Source organism: Aulonocara sp. 'chitande type north' Nkhata Bay, linkage group LG17 (genome assembly GCF_057382095.1).
Source record: "Aulonocara sp. 'chitande type north' Nkhata Bay isolate Kocher_YH1m ecotype deep benthic linkage group LG17, A_spYH_male_GT1.1, whole genome shotgun sequence".
In the NCBI taxonomy this organism is placed as follows: Eukaryota; Metazoa; Chordata; class Actinopteri; order Cichliformes; family Cichlidae; genus Aulonocara; species Aulonocara sp. 'chitande type north' Nkhata Bay.
Window position 1 is genome coordinate 2,576,997 of NC_141360.1, and position 25,727 is coordinate 2,602,723.

The 25,727-nt window shown below is 41.9% G+C and overlaps 1 protein-coding gene across 3 annotated transcripts; it reads left to right on the plus strand.

Annotated features, from left to right (window-relative positions):
* Positions 1–855: 855 nt before the first annotated feature.
* Positions 856–24,360, plus strand: ipo8 (importin 8). Of its 3 annotated transcripts, none has more exons than XM_086268770.1 (25): positions 856–1,258; positions 2,890–2,971; positions 3,506–3,662; positions 3,808–3,966; positions 7,552–7,708; positions 8,170–8,259; positions 9,166–9,260; positions 9,356–9,440; positions 10,722–10,856; positions 11,237–11,336; positions 11,676–11,752; positions 12,002–12,118; positions 12,212–12,301; positions 12,792–12,957; positions 13,417–13,577; positions 13,889–14,014; positions 14,101–14,176; positions 14,614–14,739; positions 15,388–15,485; positions 15,599–15,694; positions 15,953–16,173; positions 16,752–16,957; positions 18,650–18,871; positions 21,595–21,724; positions 23,899–24,360. In XM_086268770.1, coding segments are annotated over exons 1-25 (3,057 nt in total). In that variant the 5' UTR covers positions 856–1,174; the 3' UTR covers positions 23,900–24,360. The 3 variants fall into 3 exon arrangements, with proteins under 3 accessions (XP_086124896.1, XP_086124897.1, XP_086124895.1); XM_086268771.1 differs by having other exon boundaries at positions 14,101–14,167; XM_086268769.1 differs by lacking the exon at positions 23,899–24,360 and having other exon boundaries at positions 21,595–21,728.
* The last annotated feature ends 1,367 nt before the right edge of the window (positions 24,361–25,727 follow it).

The window sequence follows — 25,727 nt, forward strand, 5'->3', positions numbered from 1 at the left end:
ATCACCTTTACCTTTTCACTCAGGTTATTTGATGTATCTGTTTATTCATTTATGAGCAAAACGTGACCGTATTCGTACAAGAGTGTAGGAGTGCAAGGTTATTAGTTATTAGTTAGCTGTCTCCAAAAACTATTTTTGTCACACAAAAATAGTTAGTGACAAAAAACTAGTTTGTGACAAAAAGCAATTTTTGTCCCACATAGAAACATGCATCATGGCAACTTTTGGAACCAGCCTCAAGTGACCACTGGAAGAACTGCAGTTTTTGGAACTTTCAACACAGATCTTTCTGCTCTGGAGGTTTGTGCTGCGTCTCTCTCTAACATACATTTACAAAGCTGCACAAAAGTCTGTCATGACTCTTGTTTATTCAGATCCTCATATTTTTGTGTTGCTTTGCTTCCATATTCAGAACTTCTTCAACATGCTGAAATTTATTTATTATTTATTAAACAAATTAATTATTGAATTGCGTGATAAATATATTATATTATTATTATATTATTAATACTAATATTTATTTTCTTTCACATCTAATGTACAATGTCATTCATTTACGTGTTTAGTTACTTATGTATTAATTTTACTTACTTATTTGTGCTGTTTCTCCACATGTGTGGATTTTCTTTGAGAGACTGAAATTATAGATACAAACGGTGTGTAACTGTGTGTAACTGTGTGCTCATTTAAATGAGCATAACGGCAGGAAAAGGGAATAATCGCGGGTTATAGGAACTTCCCATTCCTTGCAGAAATATTGCATTTTGGAGTCACGTATTCACACTCCAGCCCAGCAGGTGGCGGTAATACAATAAAATGTTGAATGTCAACCGCCTAAAAAAAGAACTCGAGCCAATATTGACAGGTCGTTGCCTGCAGCACTGATGTGAGCGCTGTAAAGGTGTCGGGACATTAGCAGAAAGAACACCGACGTGTCTTTAACAGAAACTCGCCTCCGCTCCTTTAAACAAAATGCTGAACATGTGTCCGATAACAAGCCTTTTATTTTGAATGCTCTGACCGGACGTTGTGTTTTTTTACTACCGGAAGCCTTTTCGTGTTTAGGCCACACTGGATGCAAAAGGCACGAATTTTGGGTGCAGAAACGTTAGCTTCTGTTAGTTTCATGAATGTGAGAATAAAAATAGAAACGGAACCGTGGAACTAAACACACATGGATCCCAACCGTATAATCCAGGCTCTGAAGGGAACCATCGACCCCAACCTGAGGATAGCGGCAGAAAATGAACTCAATCAGGTGGGTGAGCTAAATAGTTTTTGGTTTGCTTGTTTTCTTTTTTCGTTCGAGCCGAGGAGGGCTGCTGGTGTTTGTGGAGGATGGCGGACCGTGTTTTGGGGCTTGCGCTCGGCTTTACCTGGTTAACGTTCAGATGCATATATTAGGCCTAAGATCAGCATTTAGTCTAACCGGTACCCCGACAGTCACTGCGGCAGCTGCCCTGGAGAACAATAGCAGGCAGTTCTGACAGCCATCACGAGCTGACGGTCAGCAGCGGGGCTTCCCAAACTTTCTCATGTCAGCACTGGAGTTCAGGACTTCCTCCAGTTCTCTGTTGTTGCTCCTGCCTTCAATGGCCGAATAATAAAAAGGATCGCAATATTTGGCGATTGAGAGCTTTGCTGAGTTACCCAGAATGATGCAGAAACCCACTAATGTTTATGCTGTGTTATTTTAACGCTGGCTGCATCATGACTGAAACTTGAATTGGTAAATCTTAAATGGGTTTGAGCTGTGGGCATTCACACTGTGTAATAACTCCTTATTTAATTACACATGCATTGTGTGATTATATAAGCTTTACATCGAAGCTCTAAACCCCCCGTTTATCAACTATCACCTGCTGGGCAATCCTCGTTTTTTTTAAAGGAAAAGAAATCATCGTATCTTCTTCTGTCCTCTTTTTCTTTCTCCATCTCTGAGATCGCACATTACTTTGTGTTGTTTTTCTTTCTCGGAAACGGATCTATTGCACTGTTAGTTTGCAAAGCTATACAGAAAAGGTTGGTGTGTTTGTTGAAGTTTCATTTTAATTTGTCTGCAATTTCAAAAGAAATAACTGTGATAAGTCTTCGATGTCACAACTTTGACATCTTCCTGGATGAATTCATGGCAGGCATAAGATGTACTTCAGGATGCAGAAGACTGAGTAAGACAAAAAGTATTTAACTCCAAATCTTGGAAAGGGGGAGCTGGCCGGAGAGGAGGTGGAGAACAACAGAAGGTTTGATGTGGGATTGGAAAGTTTACAAAGGCCAGAATACATTCACTGACCAACAGCTGAGAATTGCAATCCTCTAGAAAACATCTGTCTAGGATCCAATATTCTCTTGCGAGTGGACCATGAATGGACTTTGACAGAAGTACAAATGGTAATAAAATAATAATAATAATCAATCTCGCACTGTTCAAGACAGAAATGTTAGATGGCGCCAAATTATAAAAACAGTTAGACTGTATATACTGTGATGAAGTGATGCGACAATAAGTACTGATGGCCTGCAGTGTCTGTGGGGTGCTGCAGCTGCATGAGTGGGCCAATAAAAGAGAATCACACCACTAATGCACATAGACCTGCACAGCACAGTCTTTGCATGCGCAGGCTGCAGTCAGCAAAACAGGTAGAATTTTCATATCAGTGTTATTTTCACTCATTCACTCACACTTTCCTCTTTATCCTTTGTCTTTGCAGTTTAAGTGCCTTTACCGGTCACACAGTTACACACTGGTGAATGCTTCAGAGGCCATTTTTAAGAGCTGCAGCTTTGGCATCTTACATTTCATTTCCAAAAACTTTGGGTTTAAAAATGTTTTAATATTGTTTTGAATACATACGAAATTTTGAAGCTGTCCATCTGTCTGTGTTTCAGTCCTACAAGATCATTAATTTCGCCCCTACCCTGCTTCAGATCATTGTGTCGGAGCAGGTAGAGTTTCCTGTTCGCCAAGCAGGTAAGATGCTAACTGGTTTTGGTCACTCTGTTTCCATCATTATTTAGTAGTTAGAAAAATAGCACTGACCTGCTGAGAGACTGTTGTATGAGTATGTCTAAAACTAGCTGCCATGGCCTCCCATTTGGGAAGCACTTCACTAGTAAGTATTTGGAGTAGCAGAAGTGTGTCGGAGTGTGTCGGGGTTTTACACCAAACTTGAAAGGTTAAAGATTTGGATTGGCACGTGTGGTTTCTCAGCCTTAAGAAAATATTAGATATCAACAGGCCCTGTGTGTTGGCCCTGCGACAGACTGGCGACCTGTCCAGAGTGTACCCCGCCTCTTGCCCTATGACAGCTGGGATAGGCTCCAGCGCCCCCCGCGACCCTGAAAAGGATAAGCGGAAGTGAATGGATGGATGGATGGATCAACAGACCAGTGTTTTAAATGGAGTCTTTGTGATTTGTAGAAGCACATAAATAAATGAACAGTGTGAAACTACATTAGCTATATGACCTGTGTGATGATGGTCTGATTGTCTCGGTGTGTGTAGCTGCAATCTACCTGAAGAACATGGTGAGTCAGTACTGGCAGGACAGGGAACCATCTGTCGGGGAGGTTGTCTTTCCCTTCAACATCCATGAGAACGACCGGCAGCAGATCAGAGATCAGATCTTGGAGGGTATCATCCGCTGTCCAGAGTCCATACGGTACATGCACATGTGCATACACCTGCTCACTCAGGACAGCTTTTCCCCTTCTCTTAGATCTTAACCTATTTCAACCATTAAAAGCCCTTTGAATAGTGCCCACGACATGATAGTGACGCCACATATTGTTTTCTTTTTTCTGTAGTGCCCAGTTGACCATGTGTTTGCGAGCCATCATCAAGCATGACTTCCCCGGCCGCTGGACTGCCATTGTGGACAAGATCAATATGTACCTGCAGTCTCCAAACAGCGGCAGCTGGTATGGAACCCTGCTGGCTCTCTACCAGCTGGTCAAAACATACGAGTAAGTAACCTGTTCATGTTCAGCCCACCCACCAATCACGTCTGGAGAGCAGAACGGGTTATTATTATTTTTTATTACATCTGAAATCCTTTATTTGAAAAGATAGTGAAATTGAGGTCAGGGCCCCTTTTTAAGAGTGATATGTGTGCAAAAGAAAAATTGAGTCTTAGGCCAGCGGCCCCCATCCTTTTTTGAGCCACGGACCAGTTTAATGTCAGGCAATGTTTTCACGCTGCGGCCTTTAAGGTGTCGCGGATAAATACGACAAAATAAAATCCTACGACCGAGACAAAAACTGGTATTTTGTAAATATAATAATAAAGATGAATTCACTGTGTAACTTTATTAGCAGCGTCCTCCTGAAATGCTGAAATCCTGAAACAACATGGAGAGTAACATCCTCCTCTCTGCCCCTTAATGCTCCCTGGTCACTATGGTAACATGTAACTATTTCTTTCAAAATAAGACACATGACTACAACACAGGAAAAGACCCAGGGAAGCTGAGTTAACGATAAAAACCCCGAAAACCATAAATTTCACACCAGAGCCTCAAGTCTCGCGGCCCGGTACCGAACGACTCACAGACCAGTACCGGACCGTGGCCCGGGGGTTGGGGACCACATGACTTTTTTAAAGTTCATCTGGCATGAAGCTGAAGTTTTATAAGAATCAGCAGTTTTAATCTGACGGCCATGAAGGATCTGAATATGGACTGTAGGCTGGATACTTTTTGGTGACCTCATAAATATTGATGTAGAAAAAGATTTCTGAAATTTGTCGAAAGCAGACTGTGGATTTTCAGGCTTGTCATCTGCGTATTTGCCTGTAACACGTGTTACATTAAAAATCCAAGTTACAGGAGCAGTGATCATATCAGCACTGAGGCGAAGGAGGGACAGTTTACTGTAGACCATCGTGTGGTTTATCGAGGTAAACGCAAATTAGTTTTTACAGTTCTGAATATTTGGTGGAGAACATATAAAATTGGAGATACTGTGTTGTTAGACAACGAGTATATAAAGCAAATTCCCAGCGTGAAAGCATTCCAAACTGATTCCCGAAGGAAGTGATGTAGGTACGTTTTGAAGGCTTTCCAGAACTCGGATGCTTTTCCTGGATGTTTGCAAGAGATAACCAATAGAAATATGATTTCTGTTGTCTAATTTTGATGATGAAATTTGGGATTAATCTGTGTTTTTCCTCTCCCCAACATACAGGCTGTGTCTTTAGCATTGAGATCTCTGGAAATGACTAATGCAAACCAAGGCTTGTTCTGTTTTAAAAACACTTTCAGAACATTGAAACTTTAAATGTCACAGTGGGGCTAGTCATTTTTGTCCTTATCTGTAGCAAAGCTAGCAACCAACTAAATCGCTTCATTTGAGGTGCATTATAAATCTAGTGGAAGCCCGGCTTATGAAGACCCCATTTAATGAAGAATTCATGTTACGAAGGCCTGTGGTACGGCAAAATGCCCGCGTAACGAAGTAGATAAAACAGAAAATATTAAAAAATTAAATAAAATTCCATAATGTTATGTACATGTATACGTACATATGTATGCATGCATACGCATGCTTTCTTCAACCTCCTCCTTCGTCTTCAGCCAGCATCGCCTCACTCAAAAGGCGATGGAAAAAGGTGCTTTGCCTTAAGAAAAATTGATTCACGAAAGACCCTCTGGAACGAATTAATTTCGTAAGTCGGGGTTCCACTGTATTAATTATTTTACAATTAGTAAAAATGTGCAGCTAGTTACAGTTTACATCTTTGTGCCAGAAAATATAACATTACAGTATGGAAGCCCGTTTCTGCCACTAAAAAAAAGGATCCATAACTCGAAATTTGGAGTTATTAACTGTGACGTCTTTTCCTTGTCACCCGGAAGCTGAAGCCCTCAGGCACAAATGCTACAGCTAAGCTGTATTACATCCAGTCATGAATGCACAGATTGCTGAGTGTTTTCAGCCTGGCTTCAAAAATGATGAAATCCTTGTGTTATTGGCTGAATCACATGGTGTTACTATCAGCAGACGTACTTGCAAAAGCGCCAGTTTTGAGTGCGCGTTGCTCTGCGCCATATGCTTCCGGGTAGGGCTGCTCGATTATGGCAAAAATGATAATCACGATTATTTTCACTGAAATTGAAATCACGATTATTTGATGATATTTATTTAACCCTTTAAGACCTACTATAGAACCAAGTCCACCAGAGCTTATATTATTATTATTATTATTTTTTTACATGCTGTAGTGCCATTTGTGGGAGCATTTCAAGTTGCTATACATCAATACAACTGTTATAGCCCATATTTTAATAATATGTATGCATTAAGTCCATAGTAATTACATAAATTGCAAAAAAGTGCAATAAACTACAAAAAAAATTGAAAATTGCTTTTGTTTTGTTTACATATATTTCTACTTGGAGAAATTTAAGAGGTTTATCCCTCAAAACTTTAAATACAATAAAGTTGCAAAAAATAGTTTCCCACCACGGGAAATTTACTTTGAGTGTCTTCATAGTTTTATTTTGGAGATACAGCAATTTTTATATACTGCAGGAAAAACAAAAAACAATCCTATGATGCAAATTTGCAAAGAAAACAGCAGGTGCATCATTTCACTGTGGGAAGTGTTACGAACAGCTGATAGGAACGGCAAAGCCTGTTTCTGGAATATTATGTTTTTGTTCCTGCAAGAGCTTTTTATGCAATTTTTGCAAAGCTATATGTGGAACGAAACCGTGACCGAGGACAAGCTGATGGCATCAGATGTAAGTACAACTCCTCCGGTTTCATATGCAAAACAAATTATTGCGCTAGCTTACACGGTTCAGGTTCTACAGGGATTTAAAAATAGTTACGCAAAACGGAGCGTGCTGCTCTGACCGGCTTTAAAGGGTTAACAATGACTTTAAAAAAATAATATAAAATGGTGTGCAACACCACTGAAGGTTTTTTTTTTTAAACTCTCTTTTCAACCAACGGCAGTCACTCTCCAAATAACTCCTGCTTAGCTTTCCGAGCTTCCCTCGGGTCCTCTTAATCAGCGGTCTCCAACCTTTTTTGCGCCACGGACCGGTTTATGCCCGACAATATTTTCACGGACCGGCCTTTAAGGTGTCGCGGATAAATGAGGGAGGGGCTAATAATCGGCTCAGTCATTTTTAATGATCGTTGAAAGCCCAGATCATAATCGTGATTAAAATTCGATTAATTGAGCAGCCCTACTTCCGGGTAACAAGAAAGTGACCTCATTCACGTAGATTACTGATTGGCAGAGCTAACTCGAAATTTTTAGTTATTAACTCGAAATTTGGAGAAATATAAGTCGAAATTTCGAGTTATGGATATTTGTCTTTTTTCTGTTTGGGTGTTTTTTTAGTGGCGGGCTTCCATATTACAGTGTAATGTCATTTAAAGAAATTCTCTCAGACCAGCAAGGCATTATAGAGACAGAAGCAGATAAGGCACTCTCTGCTTCAGTCTAACAGCTGAAGGAGAATGACGTGTACAACCTGAAGCACGTTCTGATTTGAACTGAGATCATTTAGTAAGTATCACGCATGTGTGTGCTTCAGGTACAGGAAAGCAGATGAGAGGGAGCCGTTGCTTGCAGCCATGCAGATCTTCCTGCCCAGGATTCAACAACTCATCAGCCAGCTTCTGGTTGATGCCACAATCTTTTCAGTCCTCATTCAGAAACAGATCCTGAAGATCTTCCATGCTCTTGTACAGGTGTGTGCACGTGTGTGTGCACGTGTGTGTGCACGTGTGTGTGCACGTGTGTGAGCTTTTTTTCAGATGTTTTCATGTGCTAAAAAGCCAGACACTGAAACTTTGAAATGTCTCATGTCAAAACATGTAGTTGTAGTTGTTGACACATGTAGCTCTAAATTGATATGTTTCCTTCAGTTGTCTTATGCTGAGCTTACAGAATGTGACTGTGGCCAGACTGAATGCTAAGAGGGTGAGAGGGACTACAGTCCTGCACCTTTTTATTCCTAATTACACACTTTTCAATGTGCCCTAAACTCCACTACACTGGTACAAACAGCAGCAGTTGCTGTTTATTCAGATTAACTGTCGTCGTCCGCTGATGTGACTTATGTATTAAGGAAAGGCTCAGAGATGCTTTCAGAAAGTAGACAGGTGGTCGTAATGGAAAGGAGTAAGAACGTACTTCTTCTTTCTTGCAGTATTCGCTGCCTCTCCAGCTGATCAACAACACAGTGATGACTCAGTGGATGGAAATACTCCGAGCCATAATGGACCGAGACATCCCAGCTGTAAGATCCCGAATCATATAGACACAATGTGATTTAACAAATCCAACAGTATGTGACGTCTTGATGCATTCTCAATCATCTAGATAAGGAAATCCCAAAAAGTTGACTCTGTTCATCTGCACGTAGCGTTTTCAGTGGTCACTCGTCCAAGTGACGTCTTCAGTCTCTGACTGCAGGTTTCCCCAATCTTATAAACAGTACATTTGCATAATGACTGAAACCAGGACCACTAGTGAACAATAGGCTGTGAGGTCAGTTTATGAGCTGACCTCACAGTTTCTTGATCATTTTCACATTACGGATCATTAATATGCAAATTTCCAGATGAACAGAATCAACTTTTACATGGTAAATCCTTTTAAGGTTTGGGATTTTATTTTCAAAACTTGTGTATTGCACTTTAATTCTAGTCACAGAATGATCATTAAAGTACTAGCATGCTTATTCTATGCGCTTTCAGCCCTTTATCTGCCTCGCATTACCAATCAGCCCAGCATGGATGCTTGTGGACTGTGGGAGAGTCACACAGACACAGAGAAACCAGCAAACGTTTTGTGCTGAACATTTGTTTTAATAAAAAAAAGTCTATAATGAACTTTTTTTTTAATTAAGTCCAAACAAACCACATTCATTTGGTTTCATATTACACAATCTTACAATTACACACGTGAGCCTGAACTGTTAGAAGCTTACTTCTGCTGAGACATTCAGTTATTGTGAGAGCTGAGTGGCACAAAACGGCATCATCAGTGCAGAAACGTTTTTCCACTGACACAAGTGCTCCACAGTGTAGTTAAAAACCCCGTAAATAAAGGTTTCTATAGTATTTCTAGACGCACGGATTAAAATTCTAATGAATGTGTTCTTCACGAGGACCTAGTGCTGACCATACAGTGTGTTTGTTAGGAGACACTGGAGGTGGATGAGGATGACCGTCCTGAGCTGGCGTGGTGGAAGTGTAAAAAGTGGGCGTTGCGCATCATCACGCGACTGTTTGAACGGTGAGTCCAGAAATGCTGTTAAATCATTACCGAGCAGATTTGGGTTTGGCAGAAAGACCTTTTCAGCATTCCTGTATTTCTGATGTGAATCACAGATATGGAAGCCCAGGAAACGTGACAAAAGAGTACTACGAGTTTGCAGATTTTTTCCTGAAGACATATGCAGTGGGGATCCAGCAGGTAAATATGTGTCACTGAGTCTGTTTGAGTTATAGGGAATGTCCGGTAAATAACACTCTGACTTTGATCTTTAATGTAGATTCTGTAGTTGATACGTATCTTTGTGGTATTTGTGCGTTACAGTCAGTAAACATGCACTCTTGTTGTTTTACGTGCTAATTGGCTTTGTTCCTCAGCATGACAGCAACAGGTTAACTCAAGAGCTCTTCAATATCTACTTGAAAATGCTATTTTATATTAGGTGCATTCCAAATTCAAGGTTATGTGATATTCACAAGGCGTTTATGCTGTGCCTAAAGGCAGACAAAAGAACATCTCCTAGATTAAAGGATGGTCGTAACAACCGGAGAGTCCAACGCTAACAACATGACTGGGAGCTGAGAAACTTTTATTAGTGAAGAATTCTGTGCAAGTAAAGACTCTACAGACTCTACCTGAAATGCCTGAAGGATATTTTCGGAGGGAAAAGTGAAGAACCGCTCTGGACTTGCTTGAACTTCAGAGGGAGCTGGAGACTTGGATGACTGCCCAAGAGAGACGGGAAAATATGAGAATCCCTGGTATTACAAAACAGAACCTTGAACCTTGAACAGGCGGAAGATAACTTCCTTGCCATGGTGTTTTTGGAAAACATTAAGAGAGAGGTTGGAAATTCCTGAGATAACGGGTTTGAAAATAGAGCACATGAAAGTTTGGCTTCACAGCCCGACTGAGCCACGAGCGCCCAGCCCCGGACGCCGAGAACCACCAATGCGCCGGCGGCTGAGAGCATCAGCCACCAGCAGGGAGTGTGGTGGGGGGTCCCCACAGATGGGGGGTCCTGAGATGTTACCAGAGGGGCAGTCTGCCCCCAGAGCCAGGAGATGTTGCCCTCTGCTCTGGGGTGGAGACAAGCAGACCACCCCCGGTCCTGCAGCAGCAGGGAGCATCCCAGACGCCAACTCCTCCCCTCAGCCCCCCACCCCCCAACAGAGAACGGGGGTGTGAAGATCGCAGCAGCGTATTTTACACTGACCAAGCCAGATGAGTCTGCCTGTTGCTGTCTTTACCAAGTCATGCTGGTGATGCTGCCGGCTCTGCATTGCTGGGACAGGCTGAAACGTTTGTCCGCAGTTGCTCTGCTTCGACATCTGCAGTGTTGTTGTTTTCAGATGAACAGAATCAACTTTTGGGGATTTGCTTACCTGGAGTATTGAGCAAACATCAAGACTAACAGTTTGTTGCAACTAATCCTATGAGCGACGGTGGTTATTCATCCTGTGCGGTGTGTTATCCATCCAGGTCTTGCTGAAGGTGGTGGACCAGTACCGACAGAAGCAGTATGTTACTCCTCAGGTCCTACAGCAGTGCCTCAACTACCTCAACCAGGGTCTGTCACACTCACTGACCTGGAAACAGATGAAGCCGCACATGCAGGTAGGACATGCATGAAGGAATATGATCTTTGCCTGTTCCTGATCGGACCAGACCCTCTTATTCAGTTTAGAGCGATCTGAATTTAGTTTCACCAAATACTTAAAGGTACTATTCCACCAAAAATGTCAGGAACTTTAGAGAGGAGTCCTTCGGACTCAGTTCAAAGTTGACTTTATTAAAGAGTAACGAATGGATGCTGACTGAAAGTTGTTCTGTCTGTGATTTCATCATTTAATCATTCACATAGTTACAAATTTCTGCCCTACTTTTTCCACTCTGGTCATTTTTATTGTCTATTTATTTTAATAAAGCCAGTCTTATTTCTCCCTCTTGAATCATCTTTAATCTCATTAATATTATGAAGATTTTGTTTCATGTAGACCATATGCCAGGAGGTCATCTTTCCTCTTATGTGCTACAAAGACGAGGACGAGAAACTATGGCAAGAGGATCCATATGAGTATATCCGTATGAAGTTCAGTAAGTGTTCAAGTATCCTGGTATTAGGGTTGTAATGATACTAGAGTTTTAGTCTTGAATTACTTGTGCACACTCTGGAGTCTCTGCTTAGTGTTGCTGTGGTTCCCCTACTGCTCTGCACAGGAACAGGGGGTCCCCATGTGTCTGTAATCTGCAGATTGCAAAGGCAACAACAGCATATCTGAGTTTGGAGTTTGCCTACCAAAGAAACCCAAAACCCTAAAAGTGAAACTGAGAGAAAGTCATTTTTGGCCATTGCTATAACATTGAGTGGTGAAGGTGAGTGCATGTCATGTCTGGGAATATGTTATTTTTGAGAGTATCCATCTTTGTATCTAGACCTCTATGATGACCATGCTCTCCCAGTCACTGCTGCCCAGAGCCTGCTGTGTAAAGCTGCACGCAAGAGGAAAGAGGTGAGCGGGGGGGGGGCATGATAGCGCACATCCACAGGAACCAGAGTGCTTGTACACAGTATGTGGCAACTAGCCCTTTGCCCAGGGATATTGATATTATATTATAGTTTATTCCACCACATGAAAAAAGGGCTCTTTCTCTTTTCCTGCCAGTGTATTTTATTTTTATTACCACAAGCCACAAGCTTTAGTTTCTGCACACAGATCTTGTAAATGTAATCTGCAGGATGTCCTGTATTCATTTTACAGGTCCTGCCTCAAATGATGGAGTTCTGCCATCGTATCCTGATGGAGCCCTCTGCTGATCCTTGCAGGACGGATGGAGCGCTGCACTGCATCGGAGCTCTGGCTGAGCTCTTACTAAAGGTACACAGAGACAAGCACAGGAACTCTAACGAGCACTTTTATCAAGTAATCAGCTTCAAGATTCGCTGCATTTCTGCATGTCTGGTCCTACAGAAGCGGCTGTACAGGGAGCAAATGGAGCTGATGCTTCAGAACTACGTCTTCCCCTTGCTTAACTCTCCTTTGGGTTACCTGCGTGCCAGGGTGAGTGAACCTTCCTCCCTCCTTGGTAGAGCAGTGTAAGAGTGTCATGATGGCTAATAATGTGTCACCACTGAATGAATAATGTGGGTGCAGTTTAATCCTGTATGTATAATTTTCACCCTGTGTTTATTTCATAAAACTAAAAAAACCCCATATTATATCCAGTTAAGGTATTTGAGTTCTATATTAAATTGAACTGCGTGTACAAACTCATCATTTAGGTTTAGGACCTAAACTGGAATAATTCCAGTTTATTTGAATCATGTATTCCAGTGGCTATTGAAACTAATGAAAAGTATGCAATAACCACTGGTAGGGCATATATTCATTAAATGAAACTTAAAGATGACCTTTTTTTGAGGAATTATTTACATTATTTACAAGCTGCACTAGAAGCTGATGTGGACTAGTGCTGTACTGCTTTCACAAATTTGACCAAGGTGGAAATTGTATGGATGCTGTACAAACTTGGGATACTCTCCTTTGTTAGTCCTGCTGGGTGTTGCACTCCTTCAGTCCGCTGCGTTTCCATGACGAGCTGGTGCTGAGGAATGCTGTGGAGTTGGTCAAACAGGATCTGATAGATGACAAAGAGATGCCTGTCAAGGTGGAGGCTGCCATCGCTCTGCAGACGCTGGTCAGCAACCAGGAACAAGGTCTGTGGAGGACAGCTGATTCACTCCTGTGTGTTAAAGCTGACATTTGTACAATGCACCTTACCAGCTTGACTGAAATCAGAATCAGTCCCATCACAGGGTTGTGAAAATGAATGTTTTGAGGGAGGTATTAGCAGGAAGTTATAATAACTTTGAAAAGTAACGTGATATTGGCTTCGATTTTTCAGATTTTTTTTTCTTGTAAATTTCTCTCGTTTTTCAAGTTTGGTTTTATTTTCTTTCCCATCACAGGCCCAAGCTTCTATTTAAAAATAATGTGTGTGTAAGAAAGGAGACATGGGTATTCCTTTAAGTAGGGATTAGAGACTGGTTGTCATTGTAGTAGTAGAAGCACTTATGAATATTGGTAGAACATAAACACTGATAAGTGCAAATATGATCATCTCCCATACACAGATTTAGTCTCATTTTCTCACTCAATCTTTTCTCATTATAAAGCCAAGCTGTACATCAGGCCTTACATTCGGCAAGTCATGCAGGAGCTTCTGCATGTGGTCAGAGAAACGGAGAACGATGACCTGACCAACGTCATTCAGAAAATGATCTGCGAGTACAACCAGGAAGTGGCCGTCATCGCTGTAGACATGACACAGAACCTGGTAGGACGACAACACAGACTTATTTTGTAGCTTAATCAGGTATTAAGGAAGCATGCAGCATCCAGGTGTGTGTGTGTGTGTGTGTGTGTGTGTGTGAGTGTGAGATTGTGGGTTTGTTTTTCTTCTCCTGAGTAAGACACAGATGAAGCTACTTTTAGGTTAAGTTAGTTTTATTTTAAGTTTAGCTGTGATCTGGGGTAAAACTCGTGAAAAACATCAGGGCAAGGTAAGAGTTAAGATTAATGTGGATGTCCACAAAATGAATCAAGGTCAGTGAAGTGATGGGAAACACCACTGTGTGTGTTCGGCAGGCAGAGATCTTCACAAGAGTTCTACAGAGTGAGGAGTACGAGGAGAACGAAGATAAGACTGTCATGGCTCTTGGTATCCTCAGTACAATTGACACCATCCTCACCGTAATGGAAGACCACAAAGAGGTCTGAGGCGCACACAGCAAGAAGTATTTGAATTTGGGACAGTGGTGAATGTAATATTTGACGCATTATTTCTTTTCATCTCTCAGATCACACAGCAGCTAGAGGGGATCTGTTTGCAGGTGATTGGCCTGGTCTTGCAGAAACCCATCATAGGTATGGCAGGTGTGTGTGCACGGGCAGTCCAAAGAGTGTGTTTTGTTTTGTTTTTTGGCGGGGGGCGGGGCCTCCCTTTTCAAATTCTGTCGTCCTGCACATTTTCACACTTTTCCCTCGTCCTAGATATTGCAAGTGTTCCAAATTTTGTTAATGAATTAATTTTGTTATTTCAAGTAAATACATTCCTTGCTATCTTTATCAAGAGCCACAGTGATCTCTAGATTATTTTTCCATGTCTACTCAAAGGGAAGCAGTCTCATACACTGGTGTCACGTTTTATCTCCTGCATTTAATGGAAATATGTGTAGAGATTGCATGTTCATGCTGAGTGGTCTGTAAACAGCACCGAGATGACTCTGTTTCCTGTTAGTGGTGTTGGATTGTCTTTCTCTTGTATCTCAACGATGTGGCAGAATATCATTGTCATTCTTTAACCACTGCAGAATTCTATGAGGAGATCCTGTCACTGGCGTTTGGCCTTACCTGTCAGACCATCTCCCCCCAGATGTGGCAGCTGTTAGGCGTCCTGTATGAGGTCTTCCAGCATGACTGCTTTGATTACTTCACAGGTATGTCCTAAACCCAGTTTCATCTCCACTAACTCTTGACTGTATGTGGTATTTTCCTCCTAGATACGTGCAGAAGTTGTATTTGTGTTGTTTTGTCCATAAATTTTCAAATTATATAAAATACGTCTGCTTAAGTTCCTTCTAAACGTGTTATTTAACCTAATTAACCGTCTGCAGCTGCCCAGAAATTCAGTTTACTGTCCAACAGGAAATAGAGGAAATTATCTCCCCTGAGAGGCAGAAACAAGCACATATTTCACACGTTTAAAATATTAATCATAAAACAGTTTTTTGTTATCACAATAGCTGTGAAACCACAAATTGGTAACAACAAAAAAAGTGACATGTAGCCACATTAAGACAGTGACACATCAGCCTATTACCATATTTGTTAAAGAAATACACATTTGTGTTTTGTAAGTTTGACTGCTGTGTTGGAGTTTTTACACGTCTGTGAAAACCCCAGACAGCTGCAGATGATTCAAATGATTTTTGTGTGAATACACAGAGGTTGTGTCACATAGTTCCAAGAATATGAAACATAAATGACTATTAACTTAATAATAATAAAACTCTTGATTCATGTTGGGTAAAGCTTATATGAAAACACTGTTGGAGTTCAAAGTATGAATTGTGTTTATGTCACAGATATGATGCCGCTTTTGCACAACTACGTTACTGTGGACACGGACATGCTTCTGTCCAGTCCGAAGCACTTAGAGGTCATCTACAGCATGTGCAAAAAGGTCTGGCTCCAGATGTGTTGAACTGTGGTTCACAGAAATATCATCAGGAACAAACATGCAGCTTTTTTCCAATGTTGTTGCTGCATTGTGACCAGTAAGCCTTTTTGTTTAAGGTATTGTCCATGGATTCAGGCGAGGATGCAGAGTGTCATGCAGCCAAACTGTTGGAGGTTATCATCCTGCAGTGCAAAGGCAGAGGCATTGACCAGGTCAGGTGCAGCTCTGTACCTTTATTTTCTACTTATCACACAGCCAGCACCGTTTCCTTTATTTCTAACGTCCTGCAGCCAGAACACTGAAGTGTCGCTAAGTGTTTCTCTCTGTCGGTGTAATTATGCCCAAAGCTGGGAAGCCAGAGTCATGCCAGTTTGTTCACCTGCATGTTTCAAGCACACTGTGCTTCAAACCACATGTTGCTGACATTCTGAGGAAACAGTGCAATGTTTTCTGCTCTTTTGTTTCTACAGTGCATCCCTCTTTTCGTGGAGGCAGTGCTTGAGCGTTTGATGCGGGGGGTGAAATCCAGTGAGCTGAGGACAATGTGTCTCCAGGTTGCCATTGCTGCTCTCTACTACAATCCAGCCCTGCTCATCCATACGATGGACAACATGCACTTTCCACACAACCCGCAGCCCATAACCACACACTTCATCAACCAGTGGATGAATGACACTGAATTCTTCTTGGGGTAAGGCAGCAAAGAGAGTCCTTTGATGCTAACTACTGAGTTAGGGTAGAGAAATTCTGGATCAATGTTCTCTTGTGATTTTAAAAATTTCATGTTGTGAAGTTTTTGAGTGAAGCTGTGATTGCTATGAAGGGAGGGACAGTTTAATTCAGTTTTATTGCTTTATATATTTATTTATATTGTGATGTAAAGATCCTGCAGCAATAACAAGAAAGTCCAGACGGTTTGACGAGTTGGAGAAAGAAGTCGTTTTCCTGTGGCTCTATATCAGGAAGATTTATGTTTTCATTTTAAACACAAATTAAATAAATTCGACAGCTAATCAGTGAGAAATGTTGATCACTGAACCATAGAGACACCGTGTCATAGATTTAGAACTGTTTGGATCTGTTTTTCTGAGCTTTGAGCAAAGCCAGACTGTTTTCCACCTACTTCCAGTCTAGCATCACTGTAACTCCAGCTCTGTAATGGGCACCCACATACCAACAGGTGTTCTTTCATTAATTCTTTTAATTAACAGATGACAGTTTAATTTGTATGAACACTCAGAAACTGCCTTGTTCTGATTCACTCTACAGACTCCATGACCGTAAGATGTGCATCATCGGACTGAGTGTGCTAATCGAGCTTCCTAGCCGGCCAGCAGTGCTGGATGCAGTGGCTGCCCAGATTGTCCCCTCCATTCTCCTCCTTTTCCTGGGCCTCAAGCACATTAATGCCTCCCGCCTAATCAACAAACCAGAGCTGCTTGCCCGTGCAGGGGCTCAAGACGAAGACCAGAATGGTGAGAATAGAGCAGAAAGCAGGAGGTTGGCACCAACAACAGAAGAAAGAGTCAGTCAAATTAGCCACTGAACTCACCAGCGCTGAGTGTAAATTAGCTGCACTATGTTTCTCACTCTCTGCTCTACTTTGCTTCGGTTAAAAATAAAGGAATTGGGTCCTTAAACCTTCTCTACCTCTGGTGGGTCACACTCATAAATGTATTTGCTGTTATTGTTGTGATTGAGGCGTCATTCTTTTACTCGGACATGTAAATATTTTGATTCGAGTGTATTAGTTTTCTCTTAACTGGGCTGTCAAAAAAATTGATGCTAAAAATTAATATTGAATTCAGATACTCATTTGCAACAATATCGATATCAACTGTGCCGTCTTTGCCCCTCCAGCTGCACACAGCTGCACACAGCTGCACACAGCAGTCAGACAAACAGCTCCTCCCCTCACTAACAGCTGAAGTAGTTTTTCAAGAGGTCAGTAAAGCTCACGGTTCAACAACAACGAAGGAAACGGTTATCATGAATGTTAACTTGACCGTTACATTTTAACATTTAATGTATTTAAAATGTGTTTCTTATTTAGTTGTAGCCAGCTGTGTGGTCAGTTTTAAAATGCAGGCAGTGACTGCATGTGTTCAGTGAGCGTTCTGAATAACCTGGGGTATTATTTAAATATTTAAATGTTAGGTATTTTGCTGTTTGGCCTTTGTTTTTATTAGTAAGTTCTAAAATATTGAAATCATTTGTCAAATGAAAACCAGCACAGCTGTTAACGGAAGCTGAGCGGGAGGTCGAGGCACGGTGTGCCGGGAGTGCGGTGTTCCCCCTGGCTCTAGTGGGCCGCGACCTCCCGGTCAGCTTCGAGCTGGTGGGTAACAGACGTCTCCGAAAACGTCGGAGCACTTTTGCAAATATGTGATGTCTTGATAAACTGAGCAGATATCTGAAGTTTACACAGCTACATTCACGGCTGAAAATATGTTAAAAGTTTATTTTGTGACCCAGAAAGAGAAACATTAAAACTAAGAAGCTGCTGCCACTTTTGGAAACTGGAATTGGCTGGGCCACGCTATGAATTCTGGGATAGGTTGGGCCACAAAGGATAGCAACTTGGCCTTCAAATGTGACCTGCAAAGGATGTGACCTATTTTACGAGATCTTGCAAGAGTAACTCGACATGATCTTCATGTGTTTTTTTTTCTCCACTGTCCCTTGCAGGGCTCCATATTTAACCACTTCAAAGCTAAAGATCCAATGTTACCAAAAAATAAAAAATAATCCTGATTGTGTGGAAATACATAAAAGACTGAGCTGACTATAACTGTCAGCTTCTTTAGAGATTTCAGCAGCAACTAGTACAATGTCTCATTAGACTGCACTGTGCTACCAGGTTTCCTACCGGCCTAGCTTGTAATTTTGTAATAGCTACAGACTAAAGGTTACATTACACCCTTACAAAAAGATGCTGTGGTATTCTTTCACATAGGAAAACTCTTGGGAAGATCCTGTTCACAAAGTTGCTTTGGTGTCAGAACCATAAGCAGTTGGTCTGTTGACCACGACCCACCTATAGTGACTCCCCTCTTCTGGGCCAGCACTAGTTTGTGAGCCAGTCCCCAAATCAAACTGTACGCTGAAAATAATCTCTCTTTAAATCCTGGTACCTCACTCTAAATGGCTGTGTTTGTTTACGGCAGAGGAGATTCCTAGTGATGAAGATGAGGTGAATGAGAATTGTAACACCATGCAGCAGCAGTCCAGCATGCCAGCAGGCCAAGGAGGCGATGATGATGACGACGATGAAGATGACTATTGGGATGACGATGGTTTTGAGGGAACGCCTCTGGAGGAGTACAGCACGCCTCTGGACTACGACAATGGAGAGGACGAGTATCAGTTCTTCACGTCTGCCCTGCTCAGTAGGTCATCATTCACGTGTTAGAGAGAACCTTACTGTTTGTTTCCGGGACACTGGGAGCAGATCTTCGGGTCCTTTAGGAAGCAGCATGGTGCTTCATGGACCGGGCTCATTCAGGTGCAACCAAGATCTAGGAAGTTTCGAGAAAGGGTCAACAGCGTGGCCCCTTCTTCAAACCATCTGTGTGTAGTTTTTGTGCTGCTGTTAGAGAATATTGTTGACTTGGAGGTGGGTGATGCTTCTTAGTTGTCTCACTTTCACTCCCCTACTCGTCCACGCCCTGCTTGCAGTGACTGTGGTGCACTACAGTTTGAGGCCCACTGCCTCTCCTTTTATACCATTTTATTCTTTACTTAAATATTTATTTGTTCACTCACTGTGACAAATACAAGACATTATCGTAACCTTCAGAAACCAGCCTATTGCAACTGCATGTTTACATTCTTGCTCTGATTGGATTCGTTGAAGTTGAAACTTTTTAATATCACATACAAAAACATTGCAGTGGGATCAGTTCATTGCTCTGCTGTATTTATGCTGTTATTTTTCCACATAGTTTGGTAACGAAACAGGATAAACACAGATGGGACCGTCCTTGACAAAAATGTGATTCTCAGTAACTTTTTTGTAAAGCAGTATAACCCATTTATAGCAGCATATAACGCCTGCAAAAAGATAGATTGCATGTCTCCCTGGAAGCCCTAAAGATTAGTTGGAAAACTTATCAGAGGGCAGTTAAGGCCGATAAACACTCCTACTTTTCTCAACTTATTTCGGCCAACTCTCATAACCCTCGTGTTTTATACAATACTATAAATTCTGTACTTAACTTGGAGGGTTATGACCTGTTGCCGTCCTCTGAGGCTATGTGCAATAAGTTTATTACCTTGTGGACAAGATTGCTAGCCTGAGGCCTCTGATCCCACCTATTGTTGAGCCGGCCATGTATGCTCCTTGCTCAAGCCTATTCTCTGCTTTTGCACCGATTTCTCTGCGTGATTTAGAGGAGTTGGTGCTACATGCTAAGCCCTGTGGCTCCCCGAACGATGTTGTTACTCCCCGCTTTCTCCAAAAAGTATTTCCCATCATTGGATCTTATATCCTGAAAATTATCAATACTAGTCTGTTAACCGGTCAAGTTCCTAGTGGGTTTAAACATGCAGTCATACACCCCTTACTTAAGAAACCTGGCCTTGATAGTTCTATTATGTCAAATTTTAAACCTCCAAGCTTCCCCTTTTAAGCAAGATCTTGGAGAGGATTGTACATACCCAGCTGTTGGATTATTTGAATGACTCGCAACTGTCTTCCAATCTGGTTTTAAGCCCTTTCACAGCACAGAGACAGCTCTTGTTAAAGTTATGAATGACATTCTTGTTGCTACTGATCCTGGTAAATATGCTGTGCTTGTGTTATTGGACATGACAGCTGCATTTGACACAGTGGACCACGACCTGCTGATCTCCTGCTTACACCACTGTGTGGGAATTTCTGATTTGGCATTGACATGGATAAAATCATATCTTTCCGAAAGTAGTTTTTGTGTCAAGCTGGGGCTGGCCGCTTCCTCTGTGGCCCCTCTGCTTTGGGGTGTGCCCCAGGGACCTATCCTTGGGCCATTACTTTTCTCGCTGTATTTACTCCCCCTTGGTGCGATTTTTCGTAAACACGGAGTGTCATTTCATTTGTATGCCGATGACTGTCAGCTTTACTTACCTTTTAGTCATTTGGATACCTCCCCATGTCAATCACTGCTTGACTGTCTTAGCGATATTAAATTATGGATGGCAAATAATTTTTTGAATTTTAATGGTCGCAAAACGGAAGCAATTTTATATGGCCCGCATCGTTCTACTGATTCTCCAGATGTTGATTTTGGTGATTTGACCTCTCATCTGAAAAGTTCAGTCACTAATCTTGGTGTTAAACTTGATTCTGCGCTTACTTTTGAAGGTCATGTAAATGGGGTGGTGAAATCAGCTTTTTATCACCTCAGACGCCTGTCGAAGGTTAAGCCTTTCCTTTCCAACCCCAATTTGGAAACTCTTATTCGTGCTTTTATCAGCTCACGTCTGGACTATTGTAATTCCCTTTTAAAAGGGGTCGGGTCGGGCACCTTGTCACGGCTGCAGTTAGTGCAAAATGCGGCGGCGCGATTTTTAACCGGTAGTAGGAAATTCGATCACATCACTCCGGTTCTGGCTTCCTTGCATTGGCTTCCCATTGATTTTAGGGTTCGTTTTAAGGTCCTTTTATTGGTTTTTACATCTTTAAATGGTCTGGCTCCTGTCTACTTCTCTGACTTGCTGAAGCCGCATGTTCCTCCTCGCTCGCTCCGTTCAGCTGAGCAGCTGCTGCTGTCGGTCGCTAAGTCGCGGCTGAAATGCAGAGGAGACCGAGCGTTTTCAATTGCGGCTCCGATGCTCTGGAATAACCTTCCCCTCCAAATTAGACAAGCGTCATCAGTGCAGGTCTTTAAGTCCAGATTGAAAACCTATTTTTATTCCCTGGCTTTTAACTCTGTAGGAAACTGACACCTTCTTATTTATTTTATTGTACGTAATGATTTGATGGTATTTTTAATTTGGTTGTTGTTTTGATCTGTGTTGTTCAGCACTTTGGTCTGCCTGGTGTGTTCGTAAAGTGCTATACAAATAAAACGATGATGATGCATGAAACCACCGTGACACTAGAGCTGTGCTGTGTGTTTGTCTGTGTCTGTAGGGGTCCAGAGTACTGATCCAGCATGGTACCATTGTTTGACGGCTGCGCTCAGCGATGACCAGAAAAAACAGCTTCAGGAGATCTACAGCATCTCACAGCAGAGGAGGAGCACTGCAACTAAGGGCCAATGGTGAGAGACGACATGAGGAGAGAAGTTAGAAAGACGGGAAGAAACATGCTGAAAAAATTGTAATTGACTCGGTGCATGCGTTACCGCATCCAGGGGTCCGGTTCAGCTGTTCAGCTGTTCTGGCCGTTTGCTTAAGCCCACGGTCCTGGACTACAGGGAGTGCAGAATTATTAGGCAAATGAGTATTTTGTCCACATCATCCTCTTCATGCATGTTGTCTTACTCCAAGCTGTATAGGCTCGAAAGCCTACTACCAATTAAGCATATTAGGTGATGTGCATCTCTGTAATGAGAAGGGGTGTGGTCTAATGACATCAACACCCTATATCAGGTGTGCATAATTATTAGGCAACATCCTTTCCTTTGGCAAAATGGGTCAAAAGAAGGACTTGACAGGCTCAGAAAAGTCAAAAATAGTGAGATATCTTGCAGAGGGATGCAGCAGTCTCAAAATTGCAAAGCTTCTGAAGCGTGATCATCGAACAATCAAGCGTTTCATTCAAAATAGTCAACAGGGTCGCAAGAAGCGTGTGGAAAAACCAAGGCGCAAAATAACTGCCCATGAACTGAGAAAAGTCAAGCGTGCAGCTGCCAAGATGCCACTTGCCACCAGTTTGGCCATATTTCAGAGCTGCAACATCACTGGAGTGCCCAAAAGCACAAGGTGTGCAATACTCAGAGACATGGCCAAGGTAAGAAAGGCTGAAAGACGACCACCACTGAACAAGACACACAAGCTGAAACGTCAAGACTGGGCCAAGAAATATCTCAAGACTGGTTTTTCTAAGGTTTTATGGACTGATGAAATGAGAGTGAGTCTTGATGGGCCAGATGGATGGGCCCGTGGCTGGATTGGTAAAGGGCAGAGAGCTCCAGTCCGACTCAGACGCCAGCAAGGTGGAGGTGGAGTACTGGTTTGGGCTGGTATCATCAAAGATGAGCTTGTGGGGCCTTTTCGGGTTGAGGATGGAGTCAAGCTCAACTCCCAGTCCTACTGCCAGTTTCTGGAAGACACCTTCTTCAAGCAGTGGTACAGGAAGAAGTCTGCATCCTTCAAGAAAAACATGATTTTCATGCAGGACAATGCTCCATCACACGCGTCCAAGTACTCCACAGCGTGGCTGGCAAGAAAGGGTATAAAAGAAGAAAAACTAATGACATGGCCTCCTTGTTCACCTGATCTGAACCCCATTGAGAACCTGTGGTCCATCATCAAATGTGAGATTTACAAGGAGGGAAAACAGTACACCTCTCTGAACAGTGTCTGGGAGGCTGTGGTTGCTGCTGCACGCAATGTTGATGGTGAACAGATCAAAACACTGACAGAATCCATGGATGGCAGGCTTTTGAGTGTCCTTGCAAAGAAAGGTGGCTATATTGGTCGCTGATTTGTTTTTGTTTTGTTTTTGAATGTCAGAAATGTATATTTGTGAATGTGGAGATGTTATATTGGTTTCACTGGTAAAAATAAATCATTGAAATGGGTATATATTTGTTTTTTGTTAAGTTGCCTAATAATTATGCACAGTAATAGTCACCTGCACACACAGATATCCCCCTAAAATAGCTAAAACTAAAAACAAACTAAAAACTACTTCCAAAAACATTCAGCTTTGATATTAATGAGTTTTTTGGGTTCATTGAGAACATGGTTGTTGTTCAATAATAAAATTATTCCTCAAAAATACAACTTGCCTAATAATTCTGCACTCCCTGTAGTAAGAGACCCTACTGGGTGTTTGCAGAGGGGCGGACCACTAGGGGGCTCCATTCACACCCAGTGAGAAGGGAAGGAGAGGGCTAATGTGTTTGCCGCCTTGTGAGTTCAGTTGTGTGAAGCCGAGATTCAGCGTGTTAGTTCAAAATGTGTTAGCACCAGTCACAATTGCAGTGTTGGCGGCCATGGTCTTTCCACACTCGCCACAGCTGGCGATTGAAACTAGGTCGCTCTAGAGCCCTGAGCTTTTCCACACACAGCATCAGGACACGGCACTGACAGTGGGCTATTTTAGCAATCTCTTATCAAAAGCCTCCAACGAATTTAACAAGCAAAAACAGTAGAAAATAAGTCATTCAGTTTACAAATCTTGTGGGTTTTGTCGTAGCAGAGGGAGAAGGATGCAGTTTTAAACGCGTCGCTCAATCCTGAGCCGAGTTTCATCTTGTGTTTTCAGAGCACTGAAGAAACAGATGGGCTGCAGAATCAGGAGAGGGGTCAAAGAAGAGAAACGCTGCTCTGAGCTGAAGTGTACTTCAGTTCAATCTGAACGATGTCAGTCTACATCCAACCATATCTGAACAGATCCCACCAGAACCAGAGTTTCAGTAGACCTGGATGGAGTAGCAGGGGCTGGTTTCAAATCACAATAACTGCTGATTTGCTGCACTGCTTCAGACCCCCACTGGAATAATGCTTTCACTGGGACAGGTCCACCGGCCTGTGAGTGTGTGACGGTGTCTCTGTGTATACTTGAGGAAAAGATCTGCATTATAAATATAAATGTTCTTGACCAGCACAATTCACAAAATATTTTGTACAGTGCAGTGCTTTAATTTGTAACTAAGTCAGTTGTGTTTTGTGTTTGTCTCTCAGCGAAAGTGTAAAAAAGAAAACAATAAAACTGCGTCGGAGTGTTTTTGTATGTACTCTAAGAGCCTCTTTCTTCTCTGGGCAAGAAGAGTCCCTTTCTGTCTGCCTGCGTTGTACATAGACTGTGAATGGAAACGAGATCAGAGGTCTTGTAGATCGACTGTAATGTTACATATGTAATGTAAAGTGGGAGAGGAGGAGCTTTTAGTCATGTTGGATTTGTTTTTGTGAGGTTTTTTGAAACTGATTTAAGAAAACCATGGATGTTCACGCAGTAGCATCGGAGTTTTTTCTTTACTATCGTTACTCTTTACCGTTACTAAACCAACATTTCTGGTGTGTTGTTAAATAACCTGCTGAAATAGTGCAGTTAGTCCAGCTATAAAGAATTTAGTCTTTGGAATTGCTCAGTTTTTATTTATTTATTTATCTTTTTTTGTGGATTACTCAAAAATAATAATAAAATTTCAGTTAAGTTAAAGAACTAAACTAATAACACAAAAACACTTTTGACATCAGTAAGAACCACAACCGAATTCATGCTTTCTGTAGCTGCATAAGAGTCGTCAGTGACAAGCAGGGTTTAGGGAACATCAACAAAACGATACTTTTGGGATGTTTCGATTCATTTTTCATTCTGCTTTTGCTTCAGTGCTTTTGTTCTACAAATTCTCATAAGTTGTAGAAGTCCTGCTCCTTTGGGGGGGACTACACATTGTGCTTCTGTTATGATCTTTACAGAATACTTGCCACAATGAGTCGTCCTGAATTTACTCAATTTGTGCTTTTGCAAATGGATCAACACAATAGTCTTTTGCATTGATTGTAAAAATCACCACAGCAGTTTGCTCTGGGTGCTTTATATTGGAAAATACAGACTATACAATATTACCCCTCTACCAATGCCAAGCAAGCATTTGACAATGCTGGGAAGAAACTCCTCTCTTTAAAGAGACTTCATCCAAGTGACGAACACTACAAACGCTACGTCCACATTTGGGGAATAGTAGGACTTCTTTGTGCATTTTTGAGGGAGTAAGCTTTTAAGAGATACACAGAGGAAGTAAATACTGAAGTTAACAATTGAAAGCACCACTCAGGTGCATCCCAGCTGGTACTGTAAGGGTTTGCTCACTGTTTTCAATAAAGATCTGAAAAGTTTCAATGTTTGCATTAGTTTAGTCAGATTGAGTTTGTTTCTACTTTGTGAAGATGGACCACATTTTTAGTTATAAATTCAGAAATTCCAAATTGTTCACATCTTTCTTCCAACGTGGGTATGCGCTGAAGAAATACCTCTGAGACAATGCTGTATGTGCAACACTTTTAGGAGATGGTGCCATTGTATCGCTGTACTGAAGAGGTTTCAATGACACAGTGAAGCCTAAGTGAAGATGATGCTTTATCTTCAGC